The sequence below is a fragment of the Lonchura striata genome, chromosome Z (genome assembly GCF_046129695.1).
Source record: "Lonchura striata isolate bLonStr1 chromosome Z, bLonStr1.mat, whole genome shotgun sequence".
In the NCBI taxonomy this organism is placed as follows: Eukaryota; Metazoa; Chordata; class Aves; order Passeriformes; family Estrildidae; genus Lonchura; species Lonchura striata.
The window spans coordinates 55387068-55405256 of NC_134642.1; the positions used below are offsets into that span (position 1 = coordinate 55387068).

An 18189-nucleotide genomic window follows, 5' to 3' on the forward strand; every position below is an offset into this window, starting at 1 on the left:
GACCAAGAGGTAGAGACTCTGTGATACAGCCGAACCTGTATCCTCCAGGCAAATAGCTCAGGAGAATACAAGAACTGGTGTTCACCATCTGAGGAACAGTCTAGATGCTGGGGTACTTAACAGAACTGAAAAATCTGGTATAGGAGTCTAGGGTAAATGCTTCTACTTCAAGAAAATGGCTTGGCCAACATACTGTGTAAGTGCTGGATTTAACACAGCTCATAAACCACAGAGAAAATAGCAAGAGAACTTGTCTATAGACCAGCAATAATAATTTTCTCAGGAGTAAAGAGCTCCGAGTTACAGTTTTTCCTTTCAGGGATCTCATGTATTTTACGCTAATTGTTGGATAAGCAGCCCTTGGAGTACTGTCAAGGACTTTTCCTACAGAAATGCTCCCACTGGTGAAACACATGACCAGGCTCCCCCACTCGATAAAATGACCTTCTCTGCCAGACAGTAGCCCAGCAAAAGTATTTGTTAATATCTGTGATTGGTGCACTGTGCTGGTCATTAAGATTCACATCAATCACCTCAGACTGAGGGAACCTATACATGAGCTTTCTCAATTACTAGAAAGTTTTATAACAACTAAACCATTAAACTATATATTTTCCACTCTCAGACAGGTTCAAGCCTTAAAGGAAAAGCCTGTATTTTGAATTATGAGCAGTTAAGTCACCTCACAGCTCAGCCCAATACCAGGTAACTAGTCAGATGCCTCACCTCAAGTCTCACTTCCCCTTTATATACAGAGACCAGACACAAATATGAAACTGCCCTAAGGGATTTCTCAGTTACCACATAGCCCAGGGGCTAGCACAAAAATAGATCTTTGGGGGTAGCTATTTTATTTCAATGAGGCGCTGGATCACTGCACTGGACCAGCTGCCCAGTGTTTTGAACTGTCTTAAACACAGTAATGTCTAGAGCACTCTGTCAGTGTTATTTTGAACGTTTCCATATAGAGATCTTTTTCATCATTAGGAATAGGCTTAGGAATAAACTTTAAAATATCACAACATGAAGCCATTTGGATCCTTGGATCTAAAAACACAGAAAACCTGAATGCTCACATCAATTTTCCCACAATAGCAAAAGGCAATTTAAAAGAAAGCCCATTGAAACATCATACTTCAACAAGTTCCTGAGAGTAACAAGTGTTAATTTCTTAAGTACTGTTGGAAATACTAATCAAATACTATATTTCCCTCTACTTTTTACCAGACTGCAACTTGTTTTGCAACAGATAAGTTTTTTTATCCCCATAGTCACATTTCCCAAAAAAATAAATACAAACTTAGTGACATAAAATAGACTGTATGACCAGGTTCAAGTAAGTATTTAACACAAATTGTCAGGGATAAACAGATCTTGGCAGCACCAGTATCAACCACAGCTTCAATCCTGACCACAGAGCATCCTAGGCACCTGTAATTTTAAGATTCTTCCTTAAAACTAATTTTTACCCAGTCTCCCATGAACTCATCATTTAAAGCTATCAAGATTAGACAAATATAAGGGCTCCTTTGACTTACCCCTTGAACTCTCTAATTCTCTTGTCTTTACTGCCTTGACCACTACTTAACTTCTGTAACTTCTGTAAAACACCTGCCAGACAACATAACTGCACATTATGTATCAGCCTACTGTAGGTTTTTCTGGTTCAATACACTCCCTAAATTCTACATTTATTTCACAGAAAGCCACTGCTTACAGAGAAACACATAAGTGAGATGAACTATGGCACAGCTCTATCAGCCAACCAAACAGCTCACTCGATGTGGTGAGACAGTCCATCTCTCCACCTCTGTGCCCATCCCATTCATCTCAGGTCCCACATTGCTGCTGCTCCCACTTGCTTGTAAGACCCTGTTATCAACAATCTGTAGCAGAAAACTACTCTAGCAACAAATTTCTTATGATCACAGTAGCAGGAGGCAAGACCACGTGGCAAGAATGGGCGAGTGAGAAGCCCCAGGTTCAGAAGCAGCAAGTCCAGATGCTTGTGAAACCACAGCTGAAGAATCACACTCCATCAGGGGCACATTGCATCTGTCTAAACTGCAAAGCAATTCTGCACAAAAAGCCTTATATGAAGGTGCTTCAATGTTAAAAACTCTCTTGATTTCTACAGAATAAAATGTAAAATAAAAAACCAGACCATGAATAAATAAGATTTTGAATTATATGTCTAATTTATCATCTTAAATCAACAAAAACCAGAGACATATATCATATCTGAGTGACAAACTAGTCATACATAATGCTGAGGAAGGCTGAAAATATGGAAGATCTCAGGTAACTGCAAATAAATACTCATTTTGTACAGAATGCTTCTTGCAAAAATGGCAACCATTCAAAAAATTTTAATTTTATTATCAATTCAAAAGTATTTCTACACACGTTATATGTATTGTATAAAAACAAGAAATATATAATACAGTAAGGACAGTAAGTAATGGGTAAATACTCAGATCTTTCACATTTAGTGAAAAAAATCATGACGCAGTTCTTGGTTATAGAAATCAATTCAGCTTCAGAAAGAATGAATGACCCTCTCAAATTTCACTCTCCCTAGTCTTTCCTAATATTTCATTCAGACCACATTCTCTTTACTGCTATACAGAAACTTTGGTGACTAGAAATTATTTACTTATAAAAGGATGCAGTTGAACTGTCTTCAATTTGTGAATGAAGATATGTATAAATCCAATTTAAATAGCTCTTTCCTTTTTGTTTTTTGTCTTATTTGTGTCTGAACACCTAAGGACAAACACAACACCTACCCATGTCTTTATATAGTATCTCCAAATATACATTTACATCTGTTTGTACTGCGATAAAAAATTAAATCATTACAGATATAGTTCTGTACAATTATTAAACTACAGCTGAAACTCAAGACTGCAGTTTCAGACTTCCAGAGGCTGTATGTCAGTCTTTTTCCCTAAATTAAGGTCAGCCATGCTACTCATACTTGATTTTGCAATACACCAATCTAAATTCTTAATTCACATGTTCATTCTGCTTTCTAAATGTGCCATTACTTAAACTGCTGCCCAGTTAAATCTGAGGAAAGGATGTCAGCCCTAAACCAAAAGAGCAGAAGAGCTGAGTGTTGCCATCACAGTATCACAACACAAAGTGCTGGGACCCAAAACAACATAAATGGAATTTATCACCTTGAGCTTCATTACTAAGCTCCCTACATAACAATTTTAATTCTGGACTTTGCTTGGCAGACTGAAAAGTGTGTGCACACACATCATTCTCAAGGTATGGCTCTGTCTTGATCCTACCTTTTAGGAAAGAACAATTCTATCATAGATGACAAGCATTATGCAGACATCAGCTTTTATAATATAAAAACCTATGGTTCTGTAAATACAGAGAAAAACTATTCTGTCTGTATGCAATTAATTATTACAAATTTAAGACAAAAATTCACCTGATAGCAGAGTTTTGATATCCAACCAAGTATGGAAAATTTGATTTGCATTTCCCACAGGTAGAAATGACTCTCAACTCTAAGAATTTGCTTTATATAATATGATGCCTTACTAATATTCAACTTTAGCTATTACAGCACTCATGGAGGTACATATTAGAATACTTGTTTTTAAAACACTGTATACACACTTAATTTGCATTAGCTTCATTAGCCTTCTGCAGCACAGCTCCTTGAAGTAGCTGCAAAGAGAATACCATTAAAAAAAAAAAAAGAGGGTAGAAAGAACTAAATTTATTGCAGTAATTCAATACTGATAGCAAATTAGGACTGTAAAAGCAGAACAACATAATTTAAGAAGCATAGGTTATTAAGAAAACCCTAGAAACCTGTAGGGCTCACATTCAACAGCTTCTGTTTCATTCTATTGTGTACTGATCAACAAGGAGAATTTTCACATTTAATATGAGCTATCTCCCTTTAAACTTGGCCTTATACATGGTAGTTGATGATTATGTGCTGCCATCTAGCAAATGTTTCCAGAAAAGTTTAACTTTGGAAGCTATTCTGTGGCAAGACACCTAAAATTTCTCAGAAAGATTTTTAACATTGGAAACACATTCAAAACAGCAACAGGTTTTAAAATGACTCCTTCAGCCTGCATGCTTGTAAGAGTAACCACAACTGGAGAATACAATTAGGCTTAATACAGATAAACCTTTCAAAAGTAAGACTATATGCAGTGAATATGGAATTGCAAAACTGAAATTTTCATTCTACAACTTATGCTTTCCTTTGTTTCAGTGAACTGAATGAGCAGTAGATGGTAAGAAATACTGCATTTTCTTCTTTCCCAAAAACTCTAGTCTTCACTGTTTCACTTTGTTCCATCATCCTTTACACCCACCCTCCCTGCTTCCCCCACTCAATTTTTCTTTGGATAGTAATCAAAAAGCAGCAACCCCATACAGTAATATGATGCCCTCATTACAAAAAACTTGTGTTTCTTAACTCTTTTCAATCTCAATTCTTCAGTCATGCAGTCACACTGAAACTGTACCATGCTGTTTACCAGCAGCAAGATGGCTTCCTAAAATTACTGGACCTTGCTGACTGTGGGTTCTGCCAAAACCTTACTTTGTTTGCTATTATCTGGGTATACATTAAGTTAGAGAAAACCAAAGAAAATATTTATACACTTTTGGCACAAGTTCTACTTCTTAACATGGAAAAAGCATGACATTTTGAAGCACTAACACTGCTACAAACAACTTTTCATTAAAAGAAAAAATAATGAAATGTCTAAACTAATTTTTGTGAATATGACTGGTTTCTTATTATTTTCTGTCTTATTTCACCTCATCACAATAATTGCAATTTTCTCTTTTCACCCTGCATCCTTAACATTGTACAGCTACCTTAAATCTCTCATTAATTTAATTACCTAAGCAGTACAACATTTTCATTCATTGCTCCCCATAGATCAGAACAGTAGGGAGACTATTGGTCCATGGAGGTATTATTCTTTAAACAAATTATAATCTAAAAACCCCAAAGCCCAACAACTTTTGAGGTGTCAATTCCTTTCCAATTTCTCTCAAATTAGCCAATGAGTTCAGAAGCTCTCAGAAAGGACACCAGTGTCACAGTCCACTATTAGTCTCACTTCCCCAGAACATTTTCTTAATCATCATCATTAAATCATCATACAATTAAATGTCTTTTAGTTTCAAAGCACACATACACCTCGTATAGAAGACACTGCAGAAGTAAGCTTTTTGACACAACTATTGGTTAGCTACTAATATCAAACATAAACCAGTAAGTAATTAAAATAAAGGTCAATTAACATTAGGATAAGTGCCAGTTTATACTACTGAGAAATACTGGTCTCAAGAATATCTGTTCTTCCCATAAACAAAATGTGAGTTGGTAAAAAAAAATTTTGAAATCTATCATCCTAGAATTCCTTAAGATCCCACCATTTAGCAGGACCTGGTATTTTATGTTAATTAAAAGCTTTAATTCTTTTCTAGAATTAAAACCTGAAATATATGTCACAGAATTTCACAGAATGGTTTGAGTTGAAAGAATAGAATAGACTGCATTTTCAAAAGTTATTCCTTTAAACATGGTCCTAATAAAATTCCTCCATTTCATCTCTTATTAGAGGAAGATATGCTTTTTATTTTTAAAATGTATTCTTGCAAAGGCATCTCTGTAACAAATACACAGAGGTACCTGTTAAAGAGATATAAAATATCCAGGTATTGGTAAATAATTTGTTTTACATTTTATAACTAAACACCACAGTAATTAATATAGCTCTGACACTTAAAAAAGGACATATGCATAGAAGTGGAAAACATTTTTTAATCAACTCACACTATGTCTCATCCTACTCTAAACCAGACTGACCTTCTGTCTCTCTTGAAGAGATGGCATCCAGGATTTCAGTCTCTGTCCTACCTTATATCTCAGATGGACCTTACAGAGTGTCTACTTTCTGTAGAAACTGGTACAATCTACCTCTTCCAGAACTTTCAGTTTCCTCTCAGGAGAAAGTTATGTGTGAAGTGTAAGATGAAATTACATTCCCAGCGTACTTACTGATGTTTTGTGCAGAAACTTACTGTATTCTTATTCTGAAGAGCTCCCCAGTCAATGAACACTTCTATTTTCATCCCTTGTTGTATTAGCATTTTTGTGGTGAAAGACTACAAAACATTACCCAAACATGAGTCAATCACAAGAAATCCACGCTATCACAACGAATGAAATACTCTCTTCTTTCCTTGGTGATTGACAGGTATGTTTTAATATCAAATCACTCATTTCTGACCTTACACTTGTTAACAGCAAGAACCAAAAACTACTGAGTAAATACCTTGATTTTATGTACTATCAAACATTTTTCCTGATGAAGAGGCTACACTTTACTAAATTATTGAAATCAACTTGCAAATTAACCCCTCTCAAGTAACCATATGCCAAAAAGTAATTTTTGTTCTGCTGAAAACTGCAATCAAGCTGTTAGTTATGTAGGAATTCTGGAAGTGCATAGTGCTAAGTTCAGATGCTCATATCACACACGCTCAGCAGAAGTGCCAGCTATTCCAAACTGTTGGCACAACACCTAAAATGAGGTTACTTTAGTTGTGTCAGGCTTACTGTGCGCAATGATTTGCAAATATGTTACCAAAACCCATCACAAGTGAAACAGACGCAACGGAATTCACACTATAAAAAAAGAAAAACATATACTGAAATAAATACGAAACACCAAACTTCTTACAGAAGAGGAAGAATTAGCCATAACCTATTAATTTTTCATTTTCAGTTCCTCCATGTCCAAGAAAACAAGGCAATGTCTTTGCCATCCAGGAGACAGGTAGCCTGGGCTTTGGTGGGTCCGCTAGATCACCTGCAAAACTCCAGTGTGAACACAAACAGAGCAAGACAGGCATGATGAAACGACACTCAGAAACAGGACGCCGCACCGAGGCACCCGTGTCGAAATCGCGTGGCACCCCCATACAAGCAGCTTCACTTCGTCCGATAGATATTTGTTTTCATCACGGCTGAGCTCCAGCACGACAGGATGCGCTTTCCCACGCCGGGAGACGGCGTCAGTCACCTGCGGCCTTCCCTACGGCTCACAGGCAGCCACGCCGGCTGCGGGGAGAGCCCCCGAGCCGGCTCGCTCGCAGGGCGACCGCCGCGGCTGACCGCCGCCCCGGCCCTGCCGAGCCCAGGATCCCCCCGGCCCGCGGGTGTCTCACCTCGTTGTTGAGGTTCAGCACGGGAGCCATGGCCCCACGGAACCCTGCAGGCCACTCCGAGCGCTCCGCACGCCGCCGCACGAACCGAAACCGCGCGCAGGCGCCGAGGGGCCGGGCTGGGTCCGCCCCGGAGCCTCCGCTCAAACGGGGGTTCAAGAGCTTCGATTGGCCTTTTCCCCGCCCCGCCCTCCTTCAAACTGGGGTTCACGAGCTTCGATTGGCCTTTTCCCCGCCCCGCCCCCGTTCAAACTGGGGTTCAAGAGCTTTGATTGGCCTTTTCCCCGCCCCGCCCCCGTTCAAACTGGGGTTCAAGAGCTTTGATTGGCCTTTTCCCCGCCCCGCCCTCCTTCAAACTGGGGTTCAAGAGCTTTGATTGGCCTTTTCCCCGCCCCGCCCCCGTTCAAACTGGGGTTCACGAGCTTTGATTGGGCTTTTCCCGCCCCGCCCCTGTTCAAACTGGGGTTCACGAGCTTTGATTGGCCTTTTCCCGGTGCCTGCGCGAGATGAGCGGCGTGGGCCGGGGCCGGATCCGCGCCCGGGCTGCCGGGGCGCCTGGGCCGTTCCTAAGGGTGAAACCTGGTGGCGGTGTAAGTGGCGTGGCCGGCCGGCTAAATGCGGGATACGGATGTAGGCTTGCGAATCCTTAAACTGAAGTAGCCTCTGCCCCCACGACTATTTCATGATAGAAATATTTTGGGATTTTTGCTTTTCCCGCCTTGTTGCTACTGAGTGGAACGTGTTGCAGGAGTAAACTGTGACTGCTGCCGTAGCTCTAGACTTTGCCCTATCCTCACTCTGACAAAACAGCCTCCATTTTCGAAACGCTTTACAATTGTTAGATTGAGTTTTCCATTTGTGCAGAAGGAAGATTTGTGTAGGAGCTATACGTCCTGAAGCTTTGGTTGTCTCAATTTTTATGTACATAATAAATTTTAAATAGCCGTGGTGAAGTGTGGCTGAGCATGTGCTTTGGACTGAGTGATGCCTCAGTCTGAAAATTTTGGCGAAGTTTCATCAGATTTGTCCTCATCATTGCCAGTTCCTTGTGCTAGAAGGATTTCTTGGTTTAAATTGCTACAAATATTCTTCTGTTGAAACTTTTGCAAAACCCGTGCTTAAATGTAAGCAAAGTTTAATACGTGTAGAGAATGAATCAGTGTGATTTTTTTTTTTTTTCATTCCTGTTTATCTGCTGCAGTATTCAAAAGAACGGAGGTAATAAAAAACCAAAAGCAAAAACCCAAACTGAAACCCCCAGCAATTTACCAGCAATTGGCTGGCCCCTGGATGGCACTGTTGCGCCTAGAATTCTGCTTTGAGGTCTGACTATTTAGACAAATAAAACTGTTGCCAGTTGTCTCTGTAATACATTTTATCTGCAGGACCTAGGCTTTGGATCTTGTTATATTTTAATGTTTGCTTTCTAAATGGTACTTAGGCATCTCATGTGAGTGAACTGCAACAAAATCACCCTTGACTGTGCTTTTTATTAAGCCTTACATACAAGTGAGGTTAGTCCAAGCTAGTCCTTTCAAAGTTTTACTTTTAAGTTCTATTTAGGATGTTTTTGAAGGCGGTGCAGTCTAGGTGTCATCTGGATCAGTAAATATCTGAAAATACTTTGAACTCATCCCTTCATCTTGTAGTAAAGGAATTTTATTCCAACAGGAGCTGAATTTCATTTAAAGCATGTTTGCTGAGAATGCTTGAGTTACACTGCAGATGAGGGGTGTTTATGACAGCTGGTGCTTCATGAAAGTTGTGACTTGGACAGTTATATGCAGTTTAACAAAGGTCAGCCAACCATCATCAAGTAAACTTTTCTTTGTAGTACCACCAATGTCAGGCAGCTACAGTGATCTATGCAAGAAGGAGCTGAATTTGACTGTATCTGAGTATAGATTAGTATGGGATGTGATAAACACAATGCTGTCAATATATGTTTAAGAATTACTGGATAAAATCTCACAGCTAGGGTCTCTTTGTTTGCAGTTAATGTAAAATTTGATGCAAAAAAATCCAGAAGGAAAGCTCTTCCAAGGAAAATAAAGAGCTCCTTCCTTTTGTCTTGATACTTCATGCAAAACTAATCCCTGCATATGCCAGTCTTAGGTTCCATTGTGCACCTTTGCAAAGAGAAAGACAAACCAGGAGCAGGGAGCCAGCTGTGGTTCTGTGAACCCAACCAGTGCCAGCCTGGCCTCGTATCAGTTAGAGTTGTTCCATCTGTGTAGCCTATGGGGTCATAACTTCAAGTTTCCTTTCTTTTTCCTCTGAACACTGAAATAACTTGCTTTGAAATTTTCTTGTAGGCCCTGATCACATACTTCTGGCCCCGATGACATAGTAATGTGCCTTCTTCATCCCACAATGTTGTTTTCTTCTCATTTAGTTGTTGCTGAAAATAAGGGCTTTATTTCTTTCTTCCTTTTTAAACTTCAGTGGTTGTCCAGAGTTAAGAATCTTTGTGCCTCATAGCTTCCTTGTCAGCCCTTTGTCATACTATTTATTGACTTAAATGCATTTGAAGTCAAGATTTTCTTGTCAGTTTGTCACAGTCAGGATGCTTTGAGGCATTGCCTCATACAACACTTCTGTATTTTGCTGCTTTGTTCTGAGATTTCTTCCTGTGGTGTCAGTATTTCACTCCAGTATTTTGGCATGTATTCACAGTATTGGAATGCATTTGTCTGAACCATTTTCTCTCCTTTATGAACAACTGTCTGTGTTTGCACGTTGCTGGCAGCATATATTTATGAGCTATGAAAATGATGAAGGGCCTTGAGGGGAAGCCATGCATGGAGCAGCTGAAGTCACTTGGTCTTTTCAGCCTGGAGAGGAGGAGACTAAGGGGAGACATCACTGTAGTTACAACTTTCTTATAAGGGAAGAGGAGGGGCAGGCACTGATCTCTTCTCTGTGGTGACAGTGACAGGACCCAAGGGAATGGCCTGAAGTTGTGTCAGGGGAGGTTTAGGTTGGACATTAGAAAAGGGTTTTTCACCCAGAGCCTGAACAGGCTCCACAGGAAAGTGGTCACAGCACCAAGCCTGACATAGATCAAGAAGTGTTTGGCCAATACTCTAAAGTATGTGAGGTGATTCTTGGGGTGTCCTGTGCAAGGCCAGGAGTGATTCTGATGGGTCCCTTCCAACTCAGGGTATTCTACAATTCTATACTTCTATTTGTAGAACATAAGATGTTGCAGAACAATACAGGGGAGTTGAAATGAAAAACTATTTAAAGAAAGAGGGGGTTATAGCTGGGTCCTATTTCTCTCCCTTTATCTCCAGGTCCATGTGATGTGGTAGCAGCTGTGTAGACCATCTTGTAGCTACAACTGGCCTTGATCCCAGAAGGCATGCATAAAAGTTATATTTTTGAAATACTTACTGAAATATGTGTTTATTGCAGACACTTGCATTTGTATGTTCAGTACAGATGTAATGAAATATATATGAAGTTTGTTTTGTGTTGAAAATGACAATAAGTAAGTTTTAGAAATTTCAATTAATTTTCTATGATTTGTGAATCAAATTTAAACTTTAAGAAGTTTCATAGAAAGAAGTGCTAATAATGTTAACTAGGGACTGAGGACAACAAAACCAGAAGGTTTTCTGCAACTTGGTGTTTTCTATAGCTTATGCTTTGACTTTTGCCAGAGGAGTTTCTTTTTACTGATACCAAGATGTCTGTTCTGGGCTTCCTCCCTTTCTTTTTGTCATTACAATTTAAAGATGTGAATGCTTATTAAGATGAGTTTCCTCTCCCTAATTTCAGCCAATCCTTTTCCACCTATAAGGAACAAATATTAGTAGATATAAGTTAAAAACAGCGATTACTAACAGTCAAAACAGCAACAGGCAAAAAACCCCCCAAACTAATAAATAATCACTTAACACAAAATTGCTAAATCTCAGGAGCCCCATGGGAGCAAGGAGACTCCCCAAGGGGTGGGGTACTGCCCCCTCCCAAAACGGTAGCCCCCACTGCTGATCATGTGTAGGGAAATAAAGGGAAAATGATACCAGCTTCTTCTACAACATAGAAATTTATTTTAAAAATATACAGTAAAATAAAAAATTCCTTTATCCTTTGTAAACAGGTTCTATGAAATTAGTTGTTTTGACTTCTAAGATAGAATAGAAAAATTTGTTCTTAATGTTGCAGATGTTTTTCTTACTACTTTCTTCGCTCTTGAGTCTTCATACACACAGAAGACATCAGTCTTCATGTGTTGCTGTCGTTATGTACACATTAGAACACACACTTTTGGGAAACTTGCTATATTTACATCATAAATGATCATATCCCTCTGTTACAAAGAAAGCAGAATTAACATTGAAATTCCTTCCTGCTTAGAATCCATTCAACATTCAGTAACACTTTGAGAATTTAAATTAAAAAAAAAAATCTGAATTTAATGATTATTTTAATGTGTATAAAACCAGAGTTTAAAAAGAAGATTTTATGGTGAACTTCCACCTGGGATAGTAAGTTTAAATGTGTAAAGCACATTGTTTTCTTCTACAATCCATCATAAATACATTATTTAATAATTCTTATATCATACATTTTTCTTTTTTAAAGTACAGTTACAGTAGTTCAGCTGACTGTTTCAGTTGCTTTTTCTGTGAGGCCAAAATTTACTCTTATTACACACAGGTAAAGTGTTAAGTAAAAAATGGGATTCTAATGTCTGCTAGATTCCTTAAGTATTATTATAAATTAAAAAAAAATTCCCATGAATGTGTCATGGGTAACTCAGAACATTCCATATCCAGAAAACATTACAACCTGGTTAATGAGTTTGGAGTAGAAAAAAGCAACTCTGTGTTTCAGTCCAGAGATAACTGCTGATCTTAGGATAACAGAAAAGACTACTCAAAGACAAGATTCAGGGGGAGAAAAAGACAAAAGACCAAACTCTCTCTGATCCCTTGCAGGAGGAACACTTGAAAAGAAATTGCAGAAGCACTGTGAAGAGATACCATGAGCAAAAGGTGGATGGTGGGTCTTTGTCATGGTGCTCAAACAAGATATGTACTGGAAAAGATGAGAATGAAGTGGTCTGACTCATTCACAGAGAGAAGTTGTTTGAATTCACAGTAAAAGATGCACAGGGAGCGCACATTCATGATGTCTACAATTAGAGCTGTAGGATGAGTCCTTGTACCAAGTCCCTGAAAAGGAGTTTGGATGATGGAGCTTAGAAATGGATGGGGAAGGGGTCTGTGGGATAGTACTGGAGTGACTAATAGGATTAATGGGACTATCTACTGCCTGTATGGCAAAGAAAAAGCTGCAGAGAATGAGTGGGCAAGAAAAAGGTAAGTTTTAGTATGAAATTTTTAGTGAGTGGCATTGGGAGTAGTATGGCATCATTACTACAAATTGAGAGATATGAACAGACAAGTAGAGGAGAAACTTTTTGGCTAAAATGGAAGAGAATTTCACATCCATAGAATAATTTTATTTGCCTTATCTAAGATTTAGTTGCTGAGGATAACAGAAGTCTAGGATGACAAGATTCTTGACCTACGGGCCTCAATTAACAATTAGTTAGATAGGATGAATCTTAGCATGGGTGTCATTGTAGGTGTGATGAAAAGCTCAGAAATATGGAGAAACTGTTAGTCTACCTAAGTCTGAAAGCATAAGCAGATATGATGTACTCCAGACACAACAAGGTGATTCTTGAGTGCTCCCTACAGTAATTAAAAACCTTTGAGTCATGTGCCATGTTTCATCAAGTAAATGGACAAAAGCAGCTGGGGAGGTAAAGTCTCAGGGTGTATAGCAGTGGGCACCTGACTGATCAAGATTGCTCTCTATTTTCTTTTCCTTTTGGTACTGACCTAGGAGTCAAGTTTAAAGCTGAGCAGTATTCAGGTAGGATTCCTCCCTCAGGAGTCCTGTCCAAGGAACTCATCAAACTTCACAGATCAGGAGGTGATGTGTGAAGCTTCCTCACTTCTAAAACAAAGCTTTAGTTTGGTAAATCAAATTATTAAAGTGTAAAGAGTACTACTTTGAAAATTGCATATTTCCACAATACTGTTAAGTGGTGATTAATGAGAATCATGGTTCAGTGTTGATACTAATAGTTGTGATATATGAGAAAGATAAAAGACTACTGTTGGAGTTATTAAAATTTATTTATTAAAGTTACTAAAATTTTCACTGCTAAAAGGGACAGCTTTCTAAAAGTTCACACTGTTTTTTATGAAAGTTCACATTGGTTAATGGTAATGTTTTTTTGTCTACTTGACAGCAGGGGCAATGTGCAGAGATGTTCAGGTTGAGAGAGAGACCTTTTTCACAATTACAAAGCTCTTAGCACATGTGTATCATTAGCTGATTTTGCTGCCATGGAGTTTTTTCTGTTTTAACTCTGTTTAATGTATGAGACCCAGATAAGTATGTTAAAAATCTATTATCTATTATCTATTAAATCATAAAAATATGACTATTTTTTGATATTTAAATTCCATCACAAGATTCTTGATATTACTGAAAGTTACAAGAAACTAGCCAGGAGATTTTACTTCAGTTAAAAGGAAATACTCTCTAGTATTACATCTGTTATAAAAATCTGTTGCCACAAAATTTAGGCTCTGATTTTTTTAGGATATATATTATATAACATGCACAGGTATAAACTGCATATATGCTTACAATGTAATGCTTAGTTATAATCTTGACTTTAAGGATATATTTCAAAATTTTTATGACCAGCAAGGGACTTAGTGGCAAAACAGCTTTCTTACAGAATACTTTGGATCTTTGTATGTTGGTAGAATCATGCTTTCCTTTTAATTAAGGAATTCACCAAGACTTGCTTAAAGGTTACTCTATTATTCACCTTCTTATAAGTAAAAATAAATTGCAGTTCAGAATATGATTTTTCAAATTATTTAAAATAAATCCTATCTAGAGCCTCTCTTACTCAATTTTAGACACAAAGGTCAGCTCATGTCTGTAATCTCTAATTCTCAACAAAACAGGAAATAAGTTGTACTAACAATAATATAATTGTTCATTCATTCTTAATTGCTTGATACCAGGATGGGTATTGCAGGAGCTCTCTGTAGGAGAGCTCCGTCATCCATAATGGCTGTTGCCAGTATGGTTTGTGGCAGTAGCTGAATGCAAAATTGCAGCATCAGATTTCTTCAACGGAAGTTAGAGGGTAGTGTTCTTCAAAGACCTCATCAGTACTGCATAAAAGGTGTCAAAACTCCAGATTACAATATTTGAGGTAGTGGGATACAGACTTTAATCAGCTTAGCCAATATAAGAAATATGTGAACCTTATATGAAGTATATGAAGCAGTTAGATATATAATCAGATACAGCTCAACCAAGATAAGATATATGTTTATTCAGTTGTTAACTTATGTAATGGTATTATACTTACTCTACAGGTACTAACCCCATGATATTCACAGAAGGTCCCCCCAGAGCTGTTGGAAAATTAGCATTCCATTAACTCTCAATTCAATAGTGTTTTTGCCTTTGAATTTAATTTCAGAGTAATTTGTTGTCTAATATTTAAAAAATGATATTATCAAGCTCTGTATTGTTAGGTTCGAATTCAGTTAAAGTAAATCATAAATTAATTAGTTTAAAATAGTTTTTAAATATTAAATGCTGTTTTCAGATACTTTTTTTCTTAATGAGGTTATTTCTAAAAGCTGAGGTGTTATTAGTCTCCATCACGGTACTGATATATGTGTTGTTATATTCACATTATATTCCTAATTCCTATATATTCCTATATTCCTGAGGTGTTCAGGGTGCTGAAGCAAATAGCTGCTGGGGCATTGAGTATTGTTTCAACATTTGTTCCCAACATCTGTTTCTCGTTTGAACTTTCTGTACTCCTTTATTTTCCTGCCCTGTCTTGGCCTCACTGTGAAACAGAGCTGCCAAAATGAAAAAGAAAGAAAAAGGAAGTTTCTGGTCCCTTGAAACTCTGGTCAGGCAGCAGTGTTCTGCAATATTTTCTTTTTACACCATCAGACATGAGAACATGTGCTCTCTCTTATTCTACATTTTTTTTCTTGCAGGAAAAACTCTTGCCAACTATATGGCAGAAGAAAAGAAGTAAGAAAGACTGATACATGACTCCAAGTTCCAGAAGATGTTTTAGAAATTGTGGTCTGCAAATAGATCTACCAGTCTATTGATCTGGATGAAGTCATCCTTCAAAGGAAAATAATTTACCATGATTCAGTAGGCAGCAGTCCTTCCGAGAGCACTTACTGTGAAGAGCAAAGATATTCCAGAGACTTGTGTTGTGAATGTGTATTTTAAGGTTGCATGAAGAATTATTGGCAAAGGCACTGCAAAAGCAGGGTTGGTGTGAAAGCAAAAGCATTACAAAGTTCATTGCTCAGGTTCACCCTGCTACTTCCTATATAGTTAAAACACGCAGAGAAAAACCATACAAAAATCTAAACCCATTCTATCTGGAACCAAAATTACCTGTGACAAGGCTTGGGGGCTGAGAGGGGAGGAGGGGGAGGAAAATAAATGCTTGGAAAGGATAAAGATCAAAAGGAATAAAGAAGGCCCTAATGTTGACTCACAAGATTCAGAGTAGACCCACTTGCAAAATGAAGCCTATGAAATTTTTGGTTTAAAGGTTTAAAAATAAACTTAACAGTAGTTAGTCTATAACTTAACAAGTTAAACAATTGAACAATTCATACAGAACTTATGATAGCCCGACAGTACCTCACAGGCCTAACTTAATTATAAATCTAAAATACTTAAGAATCCAGAAGAGCAACATTCCCAGTACATTTGCTATGGCATATTCACATTAGCATGCGCACAGATGTCAAGGAGTGCAAGTAAGATATGTACCTCTGAAAAAATTCCCTTCCATTTCAGTGAAGTACTTGCATCAGATATCTTTACATCTTCTCAGTGGTCAAAGGATTGAGTCTGGAGGAGGGTGTGTATCACCATCACTGTTGTTCAGCAATCTTTTGAGTACAGTTGGCTGGAGACTTTGCTGGCTCTGAGAAGCCCTGCTCAGAGGGAAGAGCTGGTCACAGCTGCTGCAGTCCAGGATAACTCCAAGGGTCTCACTTTGGAATATGGTTATAGGGTTAAAACAGAGTTAGCTTTGGTCATGATTTCTCATCCTGGCTGCAGTTCGGGTAGGTAATTTTCTTCAAAAAGTGTTATTTCCCTTGGGCAGTTCTTCAGACATGAAAAAAAAATTTCCAATATTGTTTGTTGCAAACCAACAGCTTGTTGGACAGCGCTAGTTCCTGGGAACAGTTTTTCTGATAAGCTCAAGAAAAGATGAGCCCAGGTGCTGTTCTTCAAGGCCAAGGCCTAATGAGCATTTCTGAGATCATAGTTTGGCCTAAGCAGGACAGGGGATACACCACCACAAGCTGTCACAACATGGCACTCTGCTTGAGTTGGGCCAGGTTTCACTGGACAAAAATTCACACCCAAATCCCACTTTTAACAAGTGTCCAGTGGAGACATTTTAAGAACACATTAAGGAGATTTAGTGAAATCGACATCTATTTGGATTTTAATTTTTTTCTTTTAAAGTAGACAAGTATTTTCAGAAAATTCATTTACATATAAATGGGGTGTGAGAATATAATTGTATAGGATATTTTTATAAAAGATGGAAAAGTTTTCTTAGAATTCTGAGAAACTGAAATTTGTCTAGAGCACATTGGCAATGACTCATGGGACGCAGTAAAAAGGGACTCTGACATGAATATCTTTGTCACTAGAAATGCACTTAGAAAGTTGGTGCATTTGTAGTATGGTTCAACACTGAAAGTGAAACCTGCTAGGAGGTAAAATGCTATGCACAAAGTATGATAAAGGGAGATTGGCAGAGGCTAAAATATGGTTTAGCTGTTGGGTTTTGGTTTGTTTGTTGTTTTTTTTTTTTTTTTTTTTTGTGTGTGTTTTTTTTTTTGTAATTTTTTTGTTGTTGTTGTGGTGTTAGTGTATGATGGCATTTCAGCATTCAAGTAGTTGATCAGGGAAGAAAAGACTGTGTTGTATGATTTTTCCCTGCTTTCCAGTTCCTTCTATGATGAATTCAAATTTTTCAATCATGTAGCGGTCAAAGAGAGAGAAGTTCACATTGGATTGTGGGACATGGTATTTGGAGAAGCCTTGGCTGAAATGGATGCCTGACATATAATTTCCTTAATGCAGTATAGGGCCTGGGAAATTATACTTAACTTTTTTTGTGTCCAAAGGACGTTTTCTTTTGGTGCATTATAAGGTACATGAGTCAGATAGACTCACAATGAAATATTTGATTTTGACTTTACATAAGGAAAACAGTTTTCCTGTGGAAAATTCACAATGAGCTTTAATATTAATATTAGTTAAGCAACTGCTTATTCACTAAATATGTGGAACTGGACTAGCTCTAGTAACATTTTTTAAAATTTATATCCAACAGCCTTCAGGAAGACAAATATTTCAGTAGAAACTGGTGATCTAGCATCAGCTTTGTTTATTCTAGTTAAAAGGAATGAGGAACTTACTTGTAAAGACTAGATAAAATTTCTGTCATAGATAGGTTTGTATTACAAGCACTGTGAGGAGTTACATTGAATGGAAGAGTTTCTCATGTCAATTATAAACATACAAAAAACAATGAATCACAGACTTTCCCTTCCCCTCTGTTCACAGTCCCTACATACAGGATCCAGTTGTTCCAAATTTTGATCTTAAAGAATTTGTAGACATAATTTTCTCATTAATTACTTAGTCTGGAAATGTTTTAACTAGAAACTTATGTTTTCAGGCAATAATTCGATTCTGAGCTGTTATTCAGTAAGTTCCATAGATAACATCTCCCTACTTTCAAATGTGGATTGATTTATACACCTTCACACTTTGCGACCTTGTTGTCACAATTCTGTCTTGCAAGCAAGACAATACTCCCTTGTG

At 37.8% G+C, this 18189-nt stretch overlaps 1 protein-coding gene and 1 long non-coding RNA gene across 2 annotated transcripts in view; one reads left to right on the forward strand and one right to left on the reverse strand.

Moving 5' to 3' along the window:
• Positions 1–7401, reverse strand: part of SRFBP1 (serum response factor binding protein 1) — a 70295-nt gene extending 62894 nt beyond the window's left edge. The window contains exon 1 of the mRNA XM_021546254.2: positions 7234–7401. Coding sequence (XP_021401929.2) covers positions 7234–7263 — 30 coding nt within the window. The 5' untranslated portion in view covers positions 7264–7401. The remainder of the gene's footprint in view (positions 1–7233) is intronic.
• Positions 7402–7705: 304 nt separating this feature from the next.
• On the forward strand, positions 7706–15918 carry LOC110479139 (uncharacterized). Its single transcript, XR_002466869.2, has 2 exons — positions 7706–7820; positions 15306–15918. It is a non-coding gene; the product is annotated as an uncharacterized LOC110479139 (long non-coding RNA).
• Positions 15919–18189: the final 2271 nt, after the last annotated feature.